General features: G+C 41.7%; 1 protein-coding gene across 1 annotated transcript; it reads left to right on the top strand.

Moving 5' to 3' along the window:
* Positions 1 to 9318: 9318 nt before the first annotated feature.
* LOC149435839 (up-regulator of cell proliferation-like) lies at positions 9319 to 18048 on the top strand. Its single transcript, XM_089662371.1, has 3 exons — positions 9319 to 9561; positions 12773 to 12846; positions 14814 to 18048. Exons 1-3 carry the CDS (start codon positions 9319 to 9321, stop codon positions 18046 to 18048), a joined length of 3552 nt encoding a protein of 1183 aa, XP_089518497.1.
* The last annotated feature ends 411 nt before the right edge of the window (positions 18049 to 18459 follow it).

An 18459-nucleotide genomic window follows, 5' to 3' on the forward strand; every position in this document is an offset into this window, starting at 1 on the left:
TCTTTCAGCCTGGGGTCCGGATGGTATGCAGTCTGGTGGTCTGTGTTCTCCCCTTGCTGCTGTTGCTGGGCAGACAAGTCGTTCTGCAGGGGGCCGGTGCCATCTTGGCTGCAGGGGCTGAGTGCTGGGAAGAAGCTCGTCATCTTTGCAAGATGACCCGGCGCTTTCCTCCTGCGGGTCATAGCCTGTTCGGATGGTGAGAGGTTAATGGCTCTAATGAGCTGATTACTTTTCCCTGCGGCCATAGTGTGCCGATGTCATGCTGGCGTGCGGACGGAGCTCTCTTCAGTGACCGTCCATCCCCGGAGCCGGCCACACATGTGCCCTAAAAGAGGTTTTTAATATTTTAAAGCTGCAGCCCTCATTAAATTAATCCCTGATGATCCTGCCATGAAGGTCCTTGTTCAGGAACTCCCTGCATAATGAGTAGACACGGTCCACTGTTGTCACGATCATGAAACCATTAGAGAGCGATAATGTGCAGCCAACGCTGGAACGAGTGCATGCTGACAGGAAGTAGTTGAAAGAGGTTGAAGGAGATCAACAGTAGGGTTCAGATTTGAAGTTGCCCAAATGATGATCTCACAACAAATTTCAAGAAGATTCAATTTTGAATATAAGAATGAATAAGAATGAGCAGTGGGTGAGTTTTGCCATCCATTCATATGCACAGTGCTCCCTTTAACCGTGGCCAACAGACACACAACAGCCAATATTAATGGGAGCAATGGATAACCAAGACCCTTGCCAGAAAAGGGTGGTCTGAGAGAAGCCATAGTGTCAGTGTGTATGAACTGGTGTGGAGATGATGAGAGATTAGTGATTACATAGGGAAAGATTAGGGTCAGTTAGCTCTGTGCTTCATGACTGTGAATTGTGGTGAAGGGATACATTGTCTCATAGGAAGGAAGCTAGATTATCATCTTCCTCTGGGGTTATTAAATCCTGGTTTGGGTCCTGGAGCCCAGAGGCTATGTAGACTAAGTGGGAAGAAGACTCCAGCCCTGGATCCTCATTTGTGGGTGCTGAACACCCCCTGAGAGAGTAACTCCGTTGTGTAGAACTTTTATTTTGACAAAAGTGGGCAAAAAAGGTCATAAATGAAGATTTTGCGAATGGATGCATCTCTAAAAGCTCTGCACTTGAAGTTAAAGCGGAGCTCAGGTCAAAGCTAAAAAAAAAGTCAACAGCTAAGGTAATTGCAGTAGCAGTGGGAGCAGGTACCTGTCAAATTTGGGTACCCACTCCCTCCCTCCGCTCCCCAAAAGTGCCAATTTTTCACAGAGAGCGGTGGACCAGTATTTAAAGTGGAATTTTCCCTTTTGGGTGGAGGTTCGCTTTAATTCTCACACTGAGTTTTTACTTTGTGGAAGTCTGTTACTTACGGACAGTTTGGAATTCTGAAGTTTGTCTTGTCCCCATTTCCTGTGTGTGTGCAATATTAACCCTTTCCCATCCAGTGCCATTTTTGCATTTTTTGCACAACTGTTAAAATGCACATTTTGGGCCTGAAGATTAGTTAAACTGCCCAAACCTTACATATTTCTGACACCCCAGAGAATAAAATGGTGGTAGCTTCAATATTGTAGGTCACACAATATTAGCACAGTAGTTTATAAAATGTACTGTATTTTCAGCAAAAATGACACTAAAGTAAATGTAAGTGCGCAGGTGTAATATACTACTCAATAGTTTGGTAAAGAATAAAAGATGAGGATGTGTCAAGTGACCTGGAGGGTTAGGGACTGATGTGAATGTACAAAATATATGTAATAGAGCTGCATAAATTGTTGGCGCTATATAAGTACCTGAAATAAATAAATAGATACCCAACATGTCAATCTTTAGCTTCTAGCCCCCTGGCCTATTGTACAATGACGGAACCCTATTATCCTGGAAGGATGTCATATGATGTCCTCCCAGGATCATGTCTCACACGTGCCCCACGGGCCGTGCTCCAGCATCATCTGTCACCGGCTGTGTCCATGAGACATGGCACATGTACAGACTGGGCCAATCATAGCCCAACTGTAGTATGTGATCAGCTGTGGCCAATCACAGCTGATCACAACAAAAACTCTTGAATGAATCAGTTTCATTCAGTAAAAATGCTTGCTTATACCAAAGTAATTTGTTGGTATAAGTCAGTGGTCGGCAAGCCGCGGCTCGCGAGCCACATGCGGCTCTTTACAAACTTAAATGCGGCTCTTCTGTGTGCCGGGCGCCCACTCCCCTCCCTCCTCTCGGGCGGCCGCCCCAAAAGTCAGGACTCTGCAGCTGTCAGGATGTAGGCGGGGCAGCCAGGATGTAGGCGGGGCAGCGTGACGAACTCCTCTCCTCTCACAGTCCGCCCTGAAGACCAGAACGGCGCGGGAACACGGCGAGAAGAACGCGCGGAGCAAAGGTACGTGAATTGACACAGGGGGGACTTGGGGACTTAATATGGGGGATGAATTAATATGGGGGATGAATTACTATAGGGGGGATGAATTACTATGGGTAATGAATTACTATAGGGGGGATGAATTACTATAGGGGGGATTAATTACTATAGGGGGGATTAATTACTATATGGGGGATGAATTACTATATGGGGGATGAATTACTATATGGGGGATGAATTACTATGGGGGATGAATTACTATGGGGGATGAATTACTATATGGGGGATGAATTACTATGGGGGATGAATTACTATGGGGGATGAATTACTATGGGGGATGAATTACTATGGGGGATGAATTACTATATGGGGGATGAATTACTATATGGGGGATGAATTACTATGTGGGATGAATTACTATGGGGGATGAATTACTATGGGGGATGAATTACTATATGCGGGATGAATTACTATGGGGGATGAATTACTATATGGGGGATGAATTACTATGGGGGATGAATTACTATATGGGAGATGAATTACTATGGGGGATGAATTACTATATGGGGGATGAATTACTATATGGGGGATGAATTACTATGGGGGATGAATTACTATATGGGGGATGAATTACTATAGGGGGGATTAATTACTATAGGGGGGATGAATTACTATATGGGGGATGAATTACTATAGGGGGGATGAATTACTATGGGGGATGAATTACTATATGGGGGATGAATTACTATGGGGGATGAATTACTATGGGGGATGAATTACTATATGGGGGATGAATTACTATGGGGGATGAATTACTATATGGGGGATGAATTACTATGGGGGATGAATTACTATGGGGGATGAATTACTATATGGGGGATGAATTACTATAGGGGGGATGAATTACTATAGGGGGGATGAATTACTATATGGGGGATGAATTACTATGGGGGATGAATTACTATGGGGGATGAATTACTATATGGGGGATGTAGTTTCAGTTTTAAAAATGTGGCTCTCAAAATACATTTCAATCGTGGTTTTGGCGAGATTTGGCTCAGTTGAAAAAAAAGGTTGCCCACCACTGGTATAAGTGGTCATAATGTGTAAAAAAAAAAAAAAAAAAAGAAAAAAATCCTGATCGCTTGCCCAAAGTAGTACAATGTTATCATGGTAACATTGTATTGCTCTGGTCACAGGAGTAGAAAACAAAATTAGTAAAAAAGATGTTTTAAAAAGTAATAAAGAAAAATGATCTTTTTTTTTTCTTTTAACATACTGTCACCAGTCAGTGTCCCTGATCACCGCCACACCAGTTATATGATGACACTGTACTGCTCTGGTGACAGGATGTAAAAAAAATTTGTTAATTTTATTTTCATTTCTTAATTTTCCACATAATTATGACAAGAAATGACAACTTCAAAAAACTCACCATGCCTCTTATTTAATACCTCAGAGTGTCTACTTTCTGAAAAGCGGACATTTGGGGGATATTTGTACTGTCCTGCCATTATTGAGCCTCAAGAAATGAGATCAGAGATCAGCCATCAGTATATCAGGATTTACTTTTTAGATATATACCATAGTTTGTGGAGTCTATACTTTTCCTACCAACTAAATAATAAACACTAATTTAAGTTCTTTTCACCAAAGGCATGTAGCAGAATACATTTTGGCATAAATTTGTGTAGAAAGATACTTTTTTTGCTAAATGTTATAATAGAAATGAAAACAATGAATTTTGTTTCAACATTTTAGGTCTTTTTTTATAGCGCAGTGGTGATTAAATACCACCAAAAGAAATCTCTGTGAAAAAAAATGATACAAATTTCATTTGGGTACAGTGTTGCATGACTGCGCAATTGTCATTTAAAGTGCAACAGCGCTAATGTGAAAATTGTCCTGGGCAGGGGGGGGGGGGGGTAAAAGTGCCCGGTAGGCAAGTGGTTTAAAAGCTTTTATGGGTCATCCGTTTAGAAAATAGCTCTAGAATTATTGATCTCTTTCCAGCATGCATGGAAATATGCAACATGTTTTATCTACACAGCCACACTCAAACATAATTTGATGTATGTATGGGCATGGATGTGGGAGCTTTAAAAATGTTTTATTCTTTTTACTTGTTACTTTCATTTTTTTTACTTTTTTTCAATTAACTTTATTGCTGTCACATAGGTGACCAGTAACTTCCTATGTGATAGAATTTTGTACATTGACAGATTCTCTTCAATGAGACTTCTGAGGTCTCAACAGCAGATAATGGAGCTCAGATTGTGCTTCATTAGCTGCTTCCTCAGCCACAGCAGCCAGGAAAGGGCAGCACTGAACCAGAGGGGGGATCAGTAAATGGATAATTGCTGGCCTCCTTCTACTCTACCCAGCAACACATCTTTCCCGAACATGCAAATTGTACAGCGGAGCCCAGTATACATGACAGAAGGGTCACACAGACAGTTCTAAACTGAACTGAAGTAGAAAAGCATGGTGTCAGCCCTGCCCAGCCATCTTTTTCTGAACTACAGAACAATCTAGACACAGCTAATTAGACACCCTGAGATAACTCATGAAGTGTGCATAGGTATGTTTTATACTTACTGGACAGAAATAACAACACACTTTTAATATGAAAGGAACACTTTGAAAACCCATCAGATCCCAATGGGGTGGAATCTCCTGCTGGATCTCTATACTGACATGGACGGGGTGATGTGTGAGGAATGTAAGGATGCCCCATCATTTGATGGAAATGAAAATGATCGACCTACAGAGGACTGAATTCAAAGACACCCCGAAAATCAAAGTGAAAAAATGATGCAGCAATTTCATTGCAGCAACTCAGAATGGTCCTCAGTAGTTGGTATGGCCCCCACGTGCTTGTATGCATGCCTGACAACGTCGGGGGAGGCTCCTAATGAGACGACGGATGTTGTCCTGGGGGATTTCCTCCCAGATCTGGACCAGGGCATCACTGAGCTCCTGGACAGTCTGAGGTGCAACCTAGCAGTGTCGGATGGACCGAAACATGACATCCCAGAGGTGTTACCTGCATGCTCTCACCACATGAGGCCAGGCATTGTCGTGCACCAGGAGGAACCCAGGACCCACTGCACCAGGAGGAACCCAGGATCCACTGCACCAGTGTAGGGTCTGACAATGGGTCCAAGGATTTCATCCCTATACCTAATGGCAGTCAGGGTGCCATTGTCTAGCCTGCAGAGGTCTGTGCGTCCCTCCATGGAGATGCCTCCCCAGACCATCACTGACCCACCACCATAACGGACATGCTGAACCATGTTACAGGCAGCAGAACGTTCTCCACAGCTTCTCCAGACCCTTTCACGTCTGTCACATGTGCTCAGGGGGAACCTGCTCTCATCTGTGAAAAGCAGAGGGCGCCAGTGGTGGACCTGCCAAATCTGGTGTTCAATGGCAAATACCAATCCAGCTCTATGGTGCTGGGCAGTGAGCACAGGGTCTGCTAAAGGACGTCGGGCCCTCAGGCCACCCTCATGAAGTCCGTTTCTGATTGTTTGGTCAGAGACATTCACACCAGTGGCCTGCTGGAGGTCATTTTGTAGGGCTCTGGCAGTGCTCATCCTGTTCCTCCTTGTACAAAGGAGCAGATGCCGGTCCTGCTGATGGGTTAAGGACCTTCTACGGCCCTGTCCAGCTCTTCTAGAGTAACTGTCTGTCTCCTGGAATCTCCTCTATGCTCTTAAGACTGTGCTGGGAGACACCGCAAACCTTCTGGCAATGGTACGTATTGATGTGCCATCCTGGAGGAGTTGGACTGCCTGTGTAACCTCTGTAGGGTCCAGGTATGGCCTCATGCTACCAGTAGTGACACTGACCCTAGCCAAATGCAAAACTAGTGAAAAACAGTCAGAAAAGGAGTAGGGAAAAAAATGTCAGTGGCCTCCACCTGTAAAACCATTCCTGTTTTGGGGGTCATCTCCTTGTTGCCTATCTAGTGCATCTGTTGTTAATTTCATTTACACCAAAGCAGCTGAAACTGATGAACAACCCCCTCTGCTACTTACCTGACCAGATCAATATCCCAGGAGTTTCACTGACTTGATGCTCTGATTAATAAGTCTTCCTTTCATTTTTTTGAGCCGTGTACATTTACCAGAAAAAATTAAGCAAAGAGAAGTCCATTGATAGAACTTATTTACACTTTAACCACTTGCCTACATGGCACTTACCCCCTTCCTCCTCAGGCCAATTTTCAGCTTTTAGTGCTGTTGCACTTTGAATGACAATTGTGCGGTCATGCAACACTGTACCCATATGAATGTTTTAGCATTTTTTTAGTCTGATAGAGCTTTCTTTAGGTTGTATTTAATCACCACTGGTTTGTTTATTATCTTGCTAAACAAATGAAAAAATACCAAACATTTTGAAAAAAAAAGTTTTTTTTTAGTTTCTGTTATAAAATTTTGCAAACAGGTAATTTTTCTCCTTCACTGGTGTGCACTGATAATGCTGCACTGATGGGCTGAGATGAGGAAGCACTGATGAAGCTGCACTGATCTGCATTGATAGGCTGCACTGATGGCACTGACCAGGGGGCACTGATGAGGCTGCACTGGTATGCGGCACCAGGGGGAAAATGTGGGTTCCTGGAGAGGCGTGTGTGTGCTGCGGGTATAGTGTGGGACACACGACCTAACTTGGCAGTTTTCCAGGAAAGACAGCAACTTGGAGGGGTGAATTGGCCCGCCATTCTCCTCTTGTGACCCCGAGAATATATAAGCGAGCCCTGTGGCAGTGGCAAAATGTAGAAGACAACAGGCGGTGAGTACTTCCCTTTGGTTTTGGAGCTTAACAGCAGAATCCCTAATAATTGCCAGGTGGTCTCTGGGCATTGAGATAGAAACCCCTTTCCTTAATGCAGGGTGTTACTGTTCTTGGCCCTTGGGATGGAGACAGATGTTCCAGAAGCTGCTGCTAATCCACCTTCCGCAGCTTCCTCTTACTTTGGTAGAGGCTGTGGTTATTGCAACATAAAGTTGCCAGCCTCATGTTAACCCTACAGTGGTAAATTAATAGGGGTGAATTTGGCTGCTTTCCTTCTCTCATGGGGACCCTGCGTCTGGAACAGCGAGCCCTGTGGCTGTGGCAAAAGGGGGAAAACAAGAGACAGTGAGTACTTCCCTTTGCTTTGGGAGCTTAACAGCAGAATCCCTAATAACAGCCAAGTGGTTTCTGGGCATTGAAATAGGACCCCCTTTAATGTAGGGTGCTATTGTCCTTTTCACTATTGGTGTGGAGACAAATAGCCCAGGAGCTTCAGCTTAACCACCATCCACAGCTTCCTCTTACTTCAGTTTATGTCATTGCAACATAAAATGTCCATCCTCTCACTCTAAGCCCTGTTGTGGTAAATGAAGAATGGTGGATTTCGTGACGTGCTGAAGCTGGCTAGACACTATCTCCCAGCAATCTGAATCTACTATGCCAGCTGCTATGGAATTGGCAACATGGTTTGCTAGAGATCTTCCTTCCATACGAAGGGGAGGCACAGTATTCCATGTCCCTAAGAACAGGTCCTTTTTTGGGGGTTGTTTGCTGCGGGTAACATCTCTCAGGCTGTAGAGCAGCTCAGAGATCTGCAAGCTCCAACTTATCAGATCCTCCTTACATTGCTGTTATAAATTGTGGTGTGTAAGGACAGGTTGTGGTTGTTTGTGGGTTACAGCCTACCCTGAACTAGAAGCAGAAAGGTTATACTGCAGCCCTTAAAGTGGTAGTAAACTGCAGGCAAACAATAAAAGTCCTCTGCAAGGTAAGGTCATATGCATCGCATACTAGCACAATTATGTAAAACTTACCTTAAAACAAAGTCCTCCCGAGGTGCGTTGTCACTGCTGTAGAGGATTCCATCTTCACCAGGTCTTCTTTCTGGGTTTGCAAGCTCCGGCCTTCTGACAGACCGGACCGCGATGACGTCACTCCCGCGCATGCACGTGGGAGTCCCGGGCCACAGCTCTGAAGGAACGGCATACCAGAGTGCATATGCCGGATTAAATGAAATGAGAATATCTCCTAAATGATGCAGGTTTAGGAGATATCCATTTTACCTACAGGTATACTTTATTATAAGCTCACCTGTAGGTAAAGTTAGAAAACAGAGTTTTTAAATGGCAACTAAAAGATGAGGAAATGGAGGTACCTACACAGAAACCACCTAATCTCATACCAAGATCTAATAAATCAAAGAGATTTAAGCCCTATATCCCTCAACAACCTTCTAAACCTCCTAATAGGGGTAATAACCATAAGGATTCACATAATAAATCCACCTATAATGTTCCCATACAAAACAGATTCGAGCCTTTATCTGACTATAACATAGGGTCACGGGATTCATACTGGCATCCTACCTATGGGCCCCAACCCAGAGAACCCCCTATGCCTTATTATCAACAGAATTTGTATCATAACAACCATAACAACTCTAATTATAGAGGACAACACCACTCACCGAATAGATCCTACAATGGCTCTAAACCATATAATCAACAATATCGGAATAACCAATCAGGTGCTATGAGACCTTACAATCATAACCCCAACCCTCCCCCCACTCCAACATACAATCAATACCCCGATAACAACTCCCAGGTCCGTTTTTTAGGGGGAAAGAACACCAGAAAAAGAAGCAATTCCACAGGGGAAAGAGGGGAGGAAGAAAGATCAATAGACACCGGGAAAAAGAGAAAAATGTAACAAGCGATGGGATTTTTAATCTCAGTAAAACTACCCTCTCCATACAAGAATTAGAATTATTGAGTAAAGGTCTAAAATATGCACCGGAAAAAAAAAAACTGGATAAATTCCAAACATACATAGACATACACAAATTTTCTAGACAGCTATCCTTAAAAAGATATTTTATCTCTAATCCTATCAAGACCAATTCAATCGGGATGATGCACACCAATTTGCGGAATGCATCCACCTATAACCCCCCACCCCAAACACAGTCCTCTGTACAACTATTTAGAGATCTAGCTCTGAAGGATCTAGACAAATTGATAGCTAAACCTACATTAAGAACACAGACGACAATGGCCATTAAATCCCTCCTTGATCATAAAGACCTGGTGATCAGGCCTGCAGACAAGGGAGGAGGAGTGGTTATCCTTGATAAAAGCGACTATATCAAAGAGGTATATAACATCCTAGGGGATACGACAACATATGCAGTCTTACCCAAGAACCCGGTTCTTTCTTACAAACGTGTGCTAAAGAGTATTATTATGGATGGTTTCAATAAAGGGATTATTAACAAAAATGAAAAAGATTTTCTATGCCCTACGGCCCCAAAGTTACCAGTTCTTTACATTCTCCCAAAAATTCATAAGAACCTGACTAACCCTCCTGGGAGACCCATCGTGAGCGGTATAGGCTCGTTGTGCTCAAAAATTGGGCAATACATAGATTTTTTCTTACAGCCCTTGGTGTCCCAAACTCCAGCCTATTTACGGGATACCAAACAAATGTTAAATGATATTAAAACTTTGTCCCTTACCGCCCAAACTTTGCTAGTGACGGCGGATGTGTCCTCCTTGTACAGCAATATAGCTCATAAGGATGGGCTTGAAGCCGCAGATTATTATTTACGCACTTGTAGCACTTTATCGCCCTCACATACAGATTTCATTCTATCTTTGCTTAATTTTGCAATCAATAACAATTATTTTTGGTTTGATCACAAATTCTATCTGCAGATAAAGGGCGTAGCGATGGGGGCAAAATTTGCCCCCAGTCTTGCGAATTTGTTCATGGCGCTCTGGGAGGAGATGGTAATCTACTCAAGAGAATGGCCTGAACTCATGTTTTATAGACGGTACATCGATGACGTGTTCCTGCTCTGGAATGGGGAAGAACAGACATTAATTAATTTTTTCACTACCCTTAATTTCAATGACAAGAATATAGAGCTGTCTTATAATTACAGTTTGAAGGAGATTAGTTTTTTAGATCTCACATTGATCAATCATAATGGAGGTCTTGTAACAAAAACTTTTTTCAAAAAAACCGACCGTAATGGATATATACCGAAAGGAAGCTGCCACCACCCTAGATGGTTATCTAATATCCCAAAGGGACAGTTTATCCGGTTACGAAGAAACTGTACAGATCTAGAAACCTTTTACAATCAATCTGAAATCGTAAAAAACAGGTTTTTAGAAAAAGGGTATGAGACTAAGAGTTTGGAGAGTACTATTAACACTGTGGCTCATCTCCATAGAGAAGACCTTTTAATAAACAAGGAGAAGGCCATAAAAGGCCAAATATGCCCTTTTATTACCAACTACTCCAAACAATATGGGTCTATCAACCATATTATTAAGAAAAATTGGAAGGTTCTGCTGGCAGACCCAGTGCTATCCAAAATTCTACCAGAGAAACCAGAAATAGTATTTCGCAAGGCCACCAATCTAAGACATTATTTAGCACCTAATGTGATTGATCCACCCAAAGAAATTTCTTTGTTTAACGATCTCAAGGGATACCATCCGTGCAATAAGTGTATAATCTGCAAATGTGACAACACCAGGAAATATAGACAAAATACGTTTACCTCACAAGTAACTGGGAGAAGATACAATATAGATAAATTCATTACATGTAACAACAAATGTGTGGTCTACTTATTAGAATGCCCATGCAAGCTTCAGTACATCGGTCGCACCACTAGGCGGCTTAGAGATAGATTGAGAGAACATGTCAATAACATCAAACGGGGATACAAAGAACATTCAGTTTCCAACCATTACAAGAGATTTCATAATATGGACCCCACCTCTCTTAAATTTACGGGTATCGATACAATTAAAACCCACTGGAGAGGAACACATAAGAGACGTGCCGTCTCTCAATTAGAAATGAAATGGATCTATGAGCTTCGCTCTTTAAAACCTAATGGCCTCAATATCGAGGTCGATATCAATTGTTTCATTGAAAATAATTGAATACCATCCATTTGACATCATCATGATGGATTCCTTTATAGATTATAACTTTTAGATCATTGTATTCGTTATATATGTATATTTTATACGTTTCGTCTCCTTGTTTTCGAGGAATGATTATATCATTTCTCTTCATGAGAGATATGTACAGATAAGACCGATTTTATCTTTACTTTTATATTTATTTATTTTTATTTGATTATATATATTTTATTATGTTTTATGTGATATCTGCACATGTGCACTGACCTTAAGTCCATGGGAATGGGATATATACATTTTTTTCTAGCATAATAGGGTATGGATTATGTATATATTGTTTATCAGAATTTTTTATTAATTTTTTCAGACCGCCCATTTCACAATGATATAATGGTTTACATTTTGTTAAAGTACTATCCTATGTATAGAGTGATGGTACTAAGTTATTTTTCACCTTTTCCCACTGAACATATTTTTTCTGTTAACCGCCAATATTGGTTGGTAACGGGACTTCCCCCTTTTTCTTTTAATCCATTAATATACCGTCATGGATATTATACAATACCCTTTGGATATTGTATAGGTTATATATGTTCATCTACCCCCATCGGAGAATGCTGATACATTCCCCTATTGGGGACACACAGGCATTGAATCTGCCCTATATCGTGGGACTAAGGAAAAATGGCGCCCGTCATCTTTGCGCAGGCGCAGTTCGTTCTGCGCTATCCCAAAATGGCCACGGTCTCCTGCACATGTGCAGTTCTATCCATCTATAAAAACAAACGGCGGACGACACGACGTGATTGGCGACCCCCCTCTGAGGACGTGCTTGAGCACGATACGCGTCAGGAGGAGCCACACCACGCCGTGACGTCACACCCGCCGGAGTAACGTGGAGCTCCGGCGGATACTATTACTTACCAGCTGGTCAGTTACCAACAGACTATTGTCTGCAACGTTTTGTATTACTATTTTTTAATAAATTTGAGGTTAAAACCTACTACACTATGGGAGTGTTCTTGCTGCCCCCTGGGGGAGTGCTCTAGTCCGCAGACTCATCGCAGACCCACTCCAGGAACGGATTGCCATTTATCATCCAGGCCACCAGTAAGGACGGTTTCTAAAGGGACCCCCAGTGGAGTAGAACAACCCATTTAGGACCCGAGAGAGGAGGAATCGCTCACCACCTGACAGCAGGATCTTATATTCAATGCGCATTTAAAATGCGCGTCCGGTGAGTGCGCATTTTAACACCACCTCCTCACGAATAACAGAGTCACCTCTATTATTTATGTTTATTCACGGGACTATCCATTAATCACATTAGTGACCTATCACTAATTTATGTGTATTTGAACTCACTATTGCTCATTAGCGCTGCACTTCCTTTGTATTTATTGTCTATTGTCTTGTGCAGGCCTCAAAATTTCTGCTCACCTACTCGCATTTGGCGAGTGGAAATAACGTAGGGGGAAGTGTGAGCTGCAACCTGTAAATCCATATGAATCCTGTCTAATAATAAGAGTAATAATGATCAAGAGATCTGGTGAGCAGCAAAGTGTGACCATATGGAGATGTTGAGATGCCTGGATTTCAGTTAGAGTGGAGGTGTGTATGGCATGGTATCTCCACCACCATGCATGAGCTCTACTTCCTTCCTCTTCCACTGAAGCTTGCGGCATGTATGATGGTGGAAACAACAAGATTACTTTGATTCTCAGTTAAGGCTGGAGGTGTGCACTCTTCAGTGGAGGAAGAATGAGGTGGGAGTGTTGCATGGTGGTGGAGACGCCAAGGTTCCCTGGATTTTCATTGGTAGTAGTAGTGCCTTAACTTTGGTTTCAGAGGAAGAAATAACGCCTCAGCACTTGTATACCTCACCATTGGTGTCAGTAAAAGGGACAATGCCCCATGCTTGGTGTCAGTAGAAGGAATAGTGGCCCATCATTGGTATCAGTGGAATGAATAGTTCCCCATATTTGGTGTCAGTGGAAGGAATAGCTCCCCATCATTGGTGTAAGTGGGATGAATAGTGCCCCTTCATTGGTGTCAGTGGGAGGAATAGTTCCCCATCATTGGTGTAAGTGGGAGGAATAGTGCCCCATCATTGGTATTAGTGGGTGGAATAGTGCCCCTTCATTGGTGTCAATGGGAGGAATAGTGCCCCATCATTGGTATCAGTGGGAGGGAATAGTTCCCCATCATTGGTGTAAGTGGGAGAAATAGTGCCCCATCATTGGTGTCAGTAGGAGGAATAGTGCCCCATCATTGGTGTCAGTGAGAGGAATAGTGCCCCATCATTGGTATTAGTGGGAGGAATAGTGCCCCATCATTGGTGTCAGTGAGAGGAATAGTGCCCCATCATTGGTATCAGTGGAAGGAATAGTGCCCCATCATTGGTGTCAGTGGGAGGAATAATGCCCCATCATTGGTGTCAGTGGGAGGAATAGTGCCCCATCATTGGTGTAAGTGGGAGAAATAGTGCCCCATCATTGGTATTAGTGGGGGGAATAGTGCCCCATCATTGGTATCAGTGGGAGGAATAGTGCCCCATTGTTGGTGTCAGTGGGAGGAATAGTGCCCCATCATTGGTGTCAGTGGGAGGGATAGTGCCCCATCATTGGTATCAGTGGGAGGAATAGTGCCCCATCATTGGTGTCAGGGGGAGGAATAGTGCCCCATCATTGGTATCAGTGGGAGGAATAGTGCCCCATCATTGGTATCAGTGGGAGGAATAGTGTCCCATCATTGGTGTCAGGGGGAGGAATAGTGCCCCATTATTGGTATCAGTGGGAGGAATAGTGCCCCATCATTGGTATCAGTGGGAGGAATAGTGTCCCATCATTGGTGTCAGTGGGAGGAATAGTGTCCCATCATTGGTGTCAGTGGAAGGAATAGTGCCCCATCATTGGTATCAGTGGGAGGAATAGTGCCCCATCATTGGTGTAAGTGGGAGGAATAGTGCTCCATCATTGGTATCAGTGGGAGGAATAGTGTCCCATCATTGGTGTCAGTAGGAGGAATAGTGCCCCATCATTGGTGTCAGTGGGAGGAATAGTGTCCCATCATTGGTATCAGTGGGAGGAATAGTGCCCCATCATTGGTATCAGTGGGAGGAATAGTGCCCCATCATTGGTGTCAGTGGGAGGAATAGTGCCCCATCATTGGTATCAGTGGGAGGGAATAGTTCCCCATCATTGGTATCAGTGGGAGAAATAGTGCCCCAGCATTGGTGTCCCTATTGATGTAAAGCACTCATTTTCTTTTTATGATTACATTGCTTTATGTTAATATTTTTAAAGTTGTTGTTAATATTTATTTTTCTGGTATATGAATATTCACGTTGATATCCATTTGGCAATAAACAGTTGCCCAAAACATCATCTAATTCTCCATTCTGATAACATACCGTCTTCAATTCAGGAAAAAAATGAATGTTTTAGATAATGTACACACAGACTCAGTTTAATTAATAATTTACCATTTTCCACAGGACCCTTTCAAGAATTTCTGCTGATGCTTGGAATGGAAAATTGCAGAACCTTAAAACTGTCACACAGAGAACACCTGCAAACTGTGACTGGCACAATGTTTGAAACTGGGACAATAAAAGATGTTCCCTGGCACATCCTGCACAAAATTATGGCTCTTAACAGTACTGCACGAAGCATAAATCCAGAAAACATAGAAGAAGCAGAAGATGATAGGGAGTTTACTATGGAAAAATTATTCAGTGATGCTGAAGAATCCAATTCTCTCCATGCTCTTGATGTTATATTTGCTCTTCTACATTGTTCTGACCATTTTTTTCAACAAGAGATTATAACAAAGATGTCCATGTGCCAGTTTGCTGTCCCTCTGCTATTGCCTGCTGGTAACGAGTACCATTGCACATTCATGTTGTGGGCATTGAGAGGTATAGTGAAGAGATGGAAACCTCAATATCTACCTGAAAGTGGAGGATTAGTGGAAGATAACTTGGTAAACATGTCCACACCAATATTTTCTTTTATGAGGTTAGGAGAATATTCCATGTCAAAATCCCAAATCCTGAACCAAGTCATTAGCCCAGAAGGGCAGCATCGTGCCTTCTTTATACATAGAGATATGAATGGTGGAAACACAAAAAGAAACATTTCTGATGGATTGGTGGAAATATCCTGGTATTTTCCAGCTGGTAGTAGTTTAGATCTGTTCTTTAAACCCATTTACATTGCAAATTTACGAGGAGACCTTCAGAGTAACAAGACACAAATGCATTTCCTCAAAAAGATCTCAGCAACTGTGTTTATATTTATTGATAATGCAGAAACAGCCAGCAAATGTTTCACTGATATTGATATTTCAGATGATAATTATTTTTACATTGTAAGTGTTCACTCTGAAATAACACAAAGGAGCTTCAAGAATTTTCTGGAGAAGCTGTCACAGCTAAAAAATAACAAATATCTCTTCACCACATGTAAAAATGACACAGGGAAAAAAATCAGCGAATATCTGCTAAAATTATTTCCAGATCTTGTGGTGAAAAAAAGAATTCTGTTATTAGTACCAAACAGATCTCCAGATATACAGATAGCCAAAAAATTGCAGCTAATTATAAAAGAACAAATAACAACAGAACAAAATTGCTGTACACTTGAGAAACTTTCAAATGCAGCAAATGAAACTGGAATTCACATTGATGAAGAGTTGAAGGAGTGTAAGAATGCAAGAAGACGGGCAGAGGCGATTATTAAAGATATAAGGGATGTAACAAGATATAAGAAGGAAACAATGAAACTACAGGGAGAATTGTGGAAACAACTGGCTACCATTGAAAAAAAAATGATTAGAATGTCCAAGCAAGATATCATGGCTGAAGAGAAATACAAATCACAGTTTCATAAAGAAATTTTCAACTTGCGCAAACAACAAAGCAAACAGAAACTTTCTGATGGCATGAAACAATTTCTAGAGGCACTCAATGATTTGTCTAAATTAGAAATACATTATTTCATGTACTGGATGAGGTTCTATCTTGACCAGCTGTCCAGAAAAAATAGTTTACAGTCACACCATCAGCTGCTTCAAGACAAAAGTGTTGTTGAAAGTATAACTGAAAGAAATATTGGAGTTGAACATTTTCTACGTGAATTAGGACAATTTTATGAAGCTAACCATTATATGTTGAAGCATGGAGAAAGTCTTCAAAGTCCCAATCAGTTTAGTAGTTTTCCATCAATAGCTGCTGATCTACTGTTGGATGGCTTCCCCTTAGAACTGATTGATGGGGTTGCTTCCAACATCCCCATGCAATGGATTGCTGATGTCTTCATTGAGCTAGATACCAAAACAGGAGGAAAATGCAGATTAAAAGTGGTAACTGTGCTTGGAATGGAGAATACAGGAAAATCTACCCTTCTGAAAGCCATGTTTGGCATTGGCCCGATGTCCAATGGACAATGTACAAGGGGGGCCTTCATGACACTTTGTAAAGTTCCAGAGAACTTGCTGGAGGAGCTAAGCTGTCATTTTATTTTGTTGATAGATACGGAAGGTCTGAGAGCTCCAGAGTTGGCCTCTCTGGAGAATAGCTACGAACATGACAATGAGCTTGCAACATTAACAGTTGGGCTGAGTGATGTCACTATTGTCAATATATCCACAGACAAGAAATCAGATATGAAGGATATTTTACAGATTGTGGTCCATGCTTTTATAAGGATGAAAGAAATTAGGAAAAAACCCAGCTGTCTGTTTGTGCATCATAATGTCAGAAATTTGTCAGCTCATGACCAGAACATAAGAGATGAACTACTGATGGAGGAACTGGATACGATGACAAGAAAAGCAGCAACAAAGGAGAATAAAACTTACATCACAAAATTCTCTGACATTATGGATTATGACACCAAAACCCACAATTGGTACATCCCTAGCTTGTGGCATGGGGTTCCCTCAATGGCTTCTATCAGCACAGAATACAGTGAAAAGGTTTCTGAATTTAAAAGTTATTTGTTGACCAATTTAAAACAAAAAGCATATTCTGACTGTCATCACATCAGAAACTTTATCGAATGGATACGAGATCTGTGGGATAGTGTAAAGTATGAAAAATTCCTTTTCAAATGCAAAACAAACATAGGAGCCACTGAGTATGATGCTTTATGGAGACAATTTTCAAAACTAGAATGGAGTTTCAGGGAAGCAATGTACAGCTGGATGGCTAAGATAGAGGAAGAAATACAAAATCAGACAGCTTTTGTGCAAAAGGATGAGTTATGGAACTTCCTGCAGAATAGACTAAAGCAAGAGTTACAGGAGCAAGCAGAAAAAATGAAAACATCGCTCAATGAATGCTTTGAAATAGAAGTGCCATACAGTTTAGAAGAAAAATTCAAAGATACATTTTTGGTTAAAATATCAGAAATACAGAATTCACTGGATTTGTACTTACACAACAAGTGCATGGAACTTGTGTGCTATCAAACTGCAAGAAATAAATATGAAAATATGCAAGAGAAGAGGATGTCACAGTCTACTGGCAAAGGCAAATTTGATGAGTGTCCAGACAAATCTGAAAAGTCTCAAGATGAGAAAACATTAAAAGAACTTCAATTAGAGAACAATGAAATGCTCAGCATTCATAAACTGATGCAGGAACAGATTAAAATTTTTGATTACACCAGTAAATATAATCAATTTGAATGATTTGGATAACAGTGAGAATGAAGATTTCAAAATAAAAGTAGCTAAAGTATAATTGTTTAATTTAATTTTGGATAAAGTAGGGAATGGTTAAAACTCCATTTTTTTTTTTGTTTTTTTTTGCCGTCAGTGTCTGATTTAAAACTGAATTCCAGGTATAGATAGGTTTACATAGTTACAGTGGTCCAGCTTGGATCCATACGTGTGGGATCCCCTTGGAAGTTAAAAATCACTGACGTAGGCACCACTACTACACTGCTACTACAGTGATCTCCATTAGCTTCTGGGTTCCATGCTGAAGAGCTGTCCTGCTACTAACTGAACACAGGAGATCATCCACTTGTTCTGGGCACTACCCTCCAAGCTGGACCAATTTAACTATGCAAAAATTGCCATACCTGAGGAGCCCTCATA

This window comes from Staurois parvus, unplaced genomic scaffold (assembly GCF_062004578.1).
Source record: "Staurois parvus isolate SC_StPar_1 unplaced genomic scaffold, SC_StPar_1.0 ptg001462l, whole genome shotgun sequence".
Lineage (NCBI taxonomy): Eukaryota > Metazoa > Chordata > Amphibia > Anura > Ranidae > Staurois > Staurois parvus.

What these genes read in the sequence shown, in the direction of transcription:
- LOC149435839 (XM_089662371.1), top strand. Translation starts at nt 9,319, where the DNA reads ATGATGCACACCAATTTGCGGAATGCATCCACCTATAACCCCCCACCC. An exon ending in AAAGCGACTATATCAAAGAG is followed by an intron (nt 9,562 to 12,772) that starts GTATATAACATC and finishes TGTCTTGTGCAG; the next exon opens with GCCTCAAAATTTCTGCTCAC. An exon ending in GGAAGTGTGAGCTGCAACCT is followed by an intron (nt 12,847 to 14,813) that starts GTAAATCCATAT and finishes ATGTACACACAG; the next exon opens with ACTCAGTTTAATTAATAATT.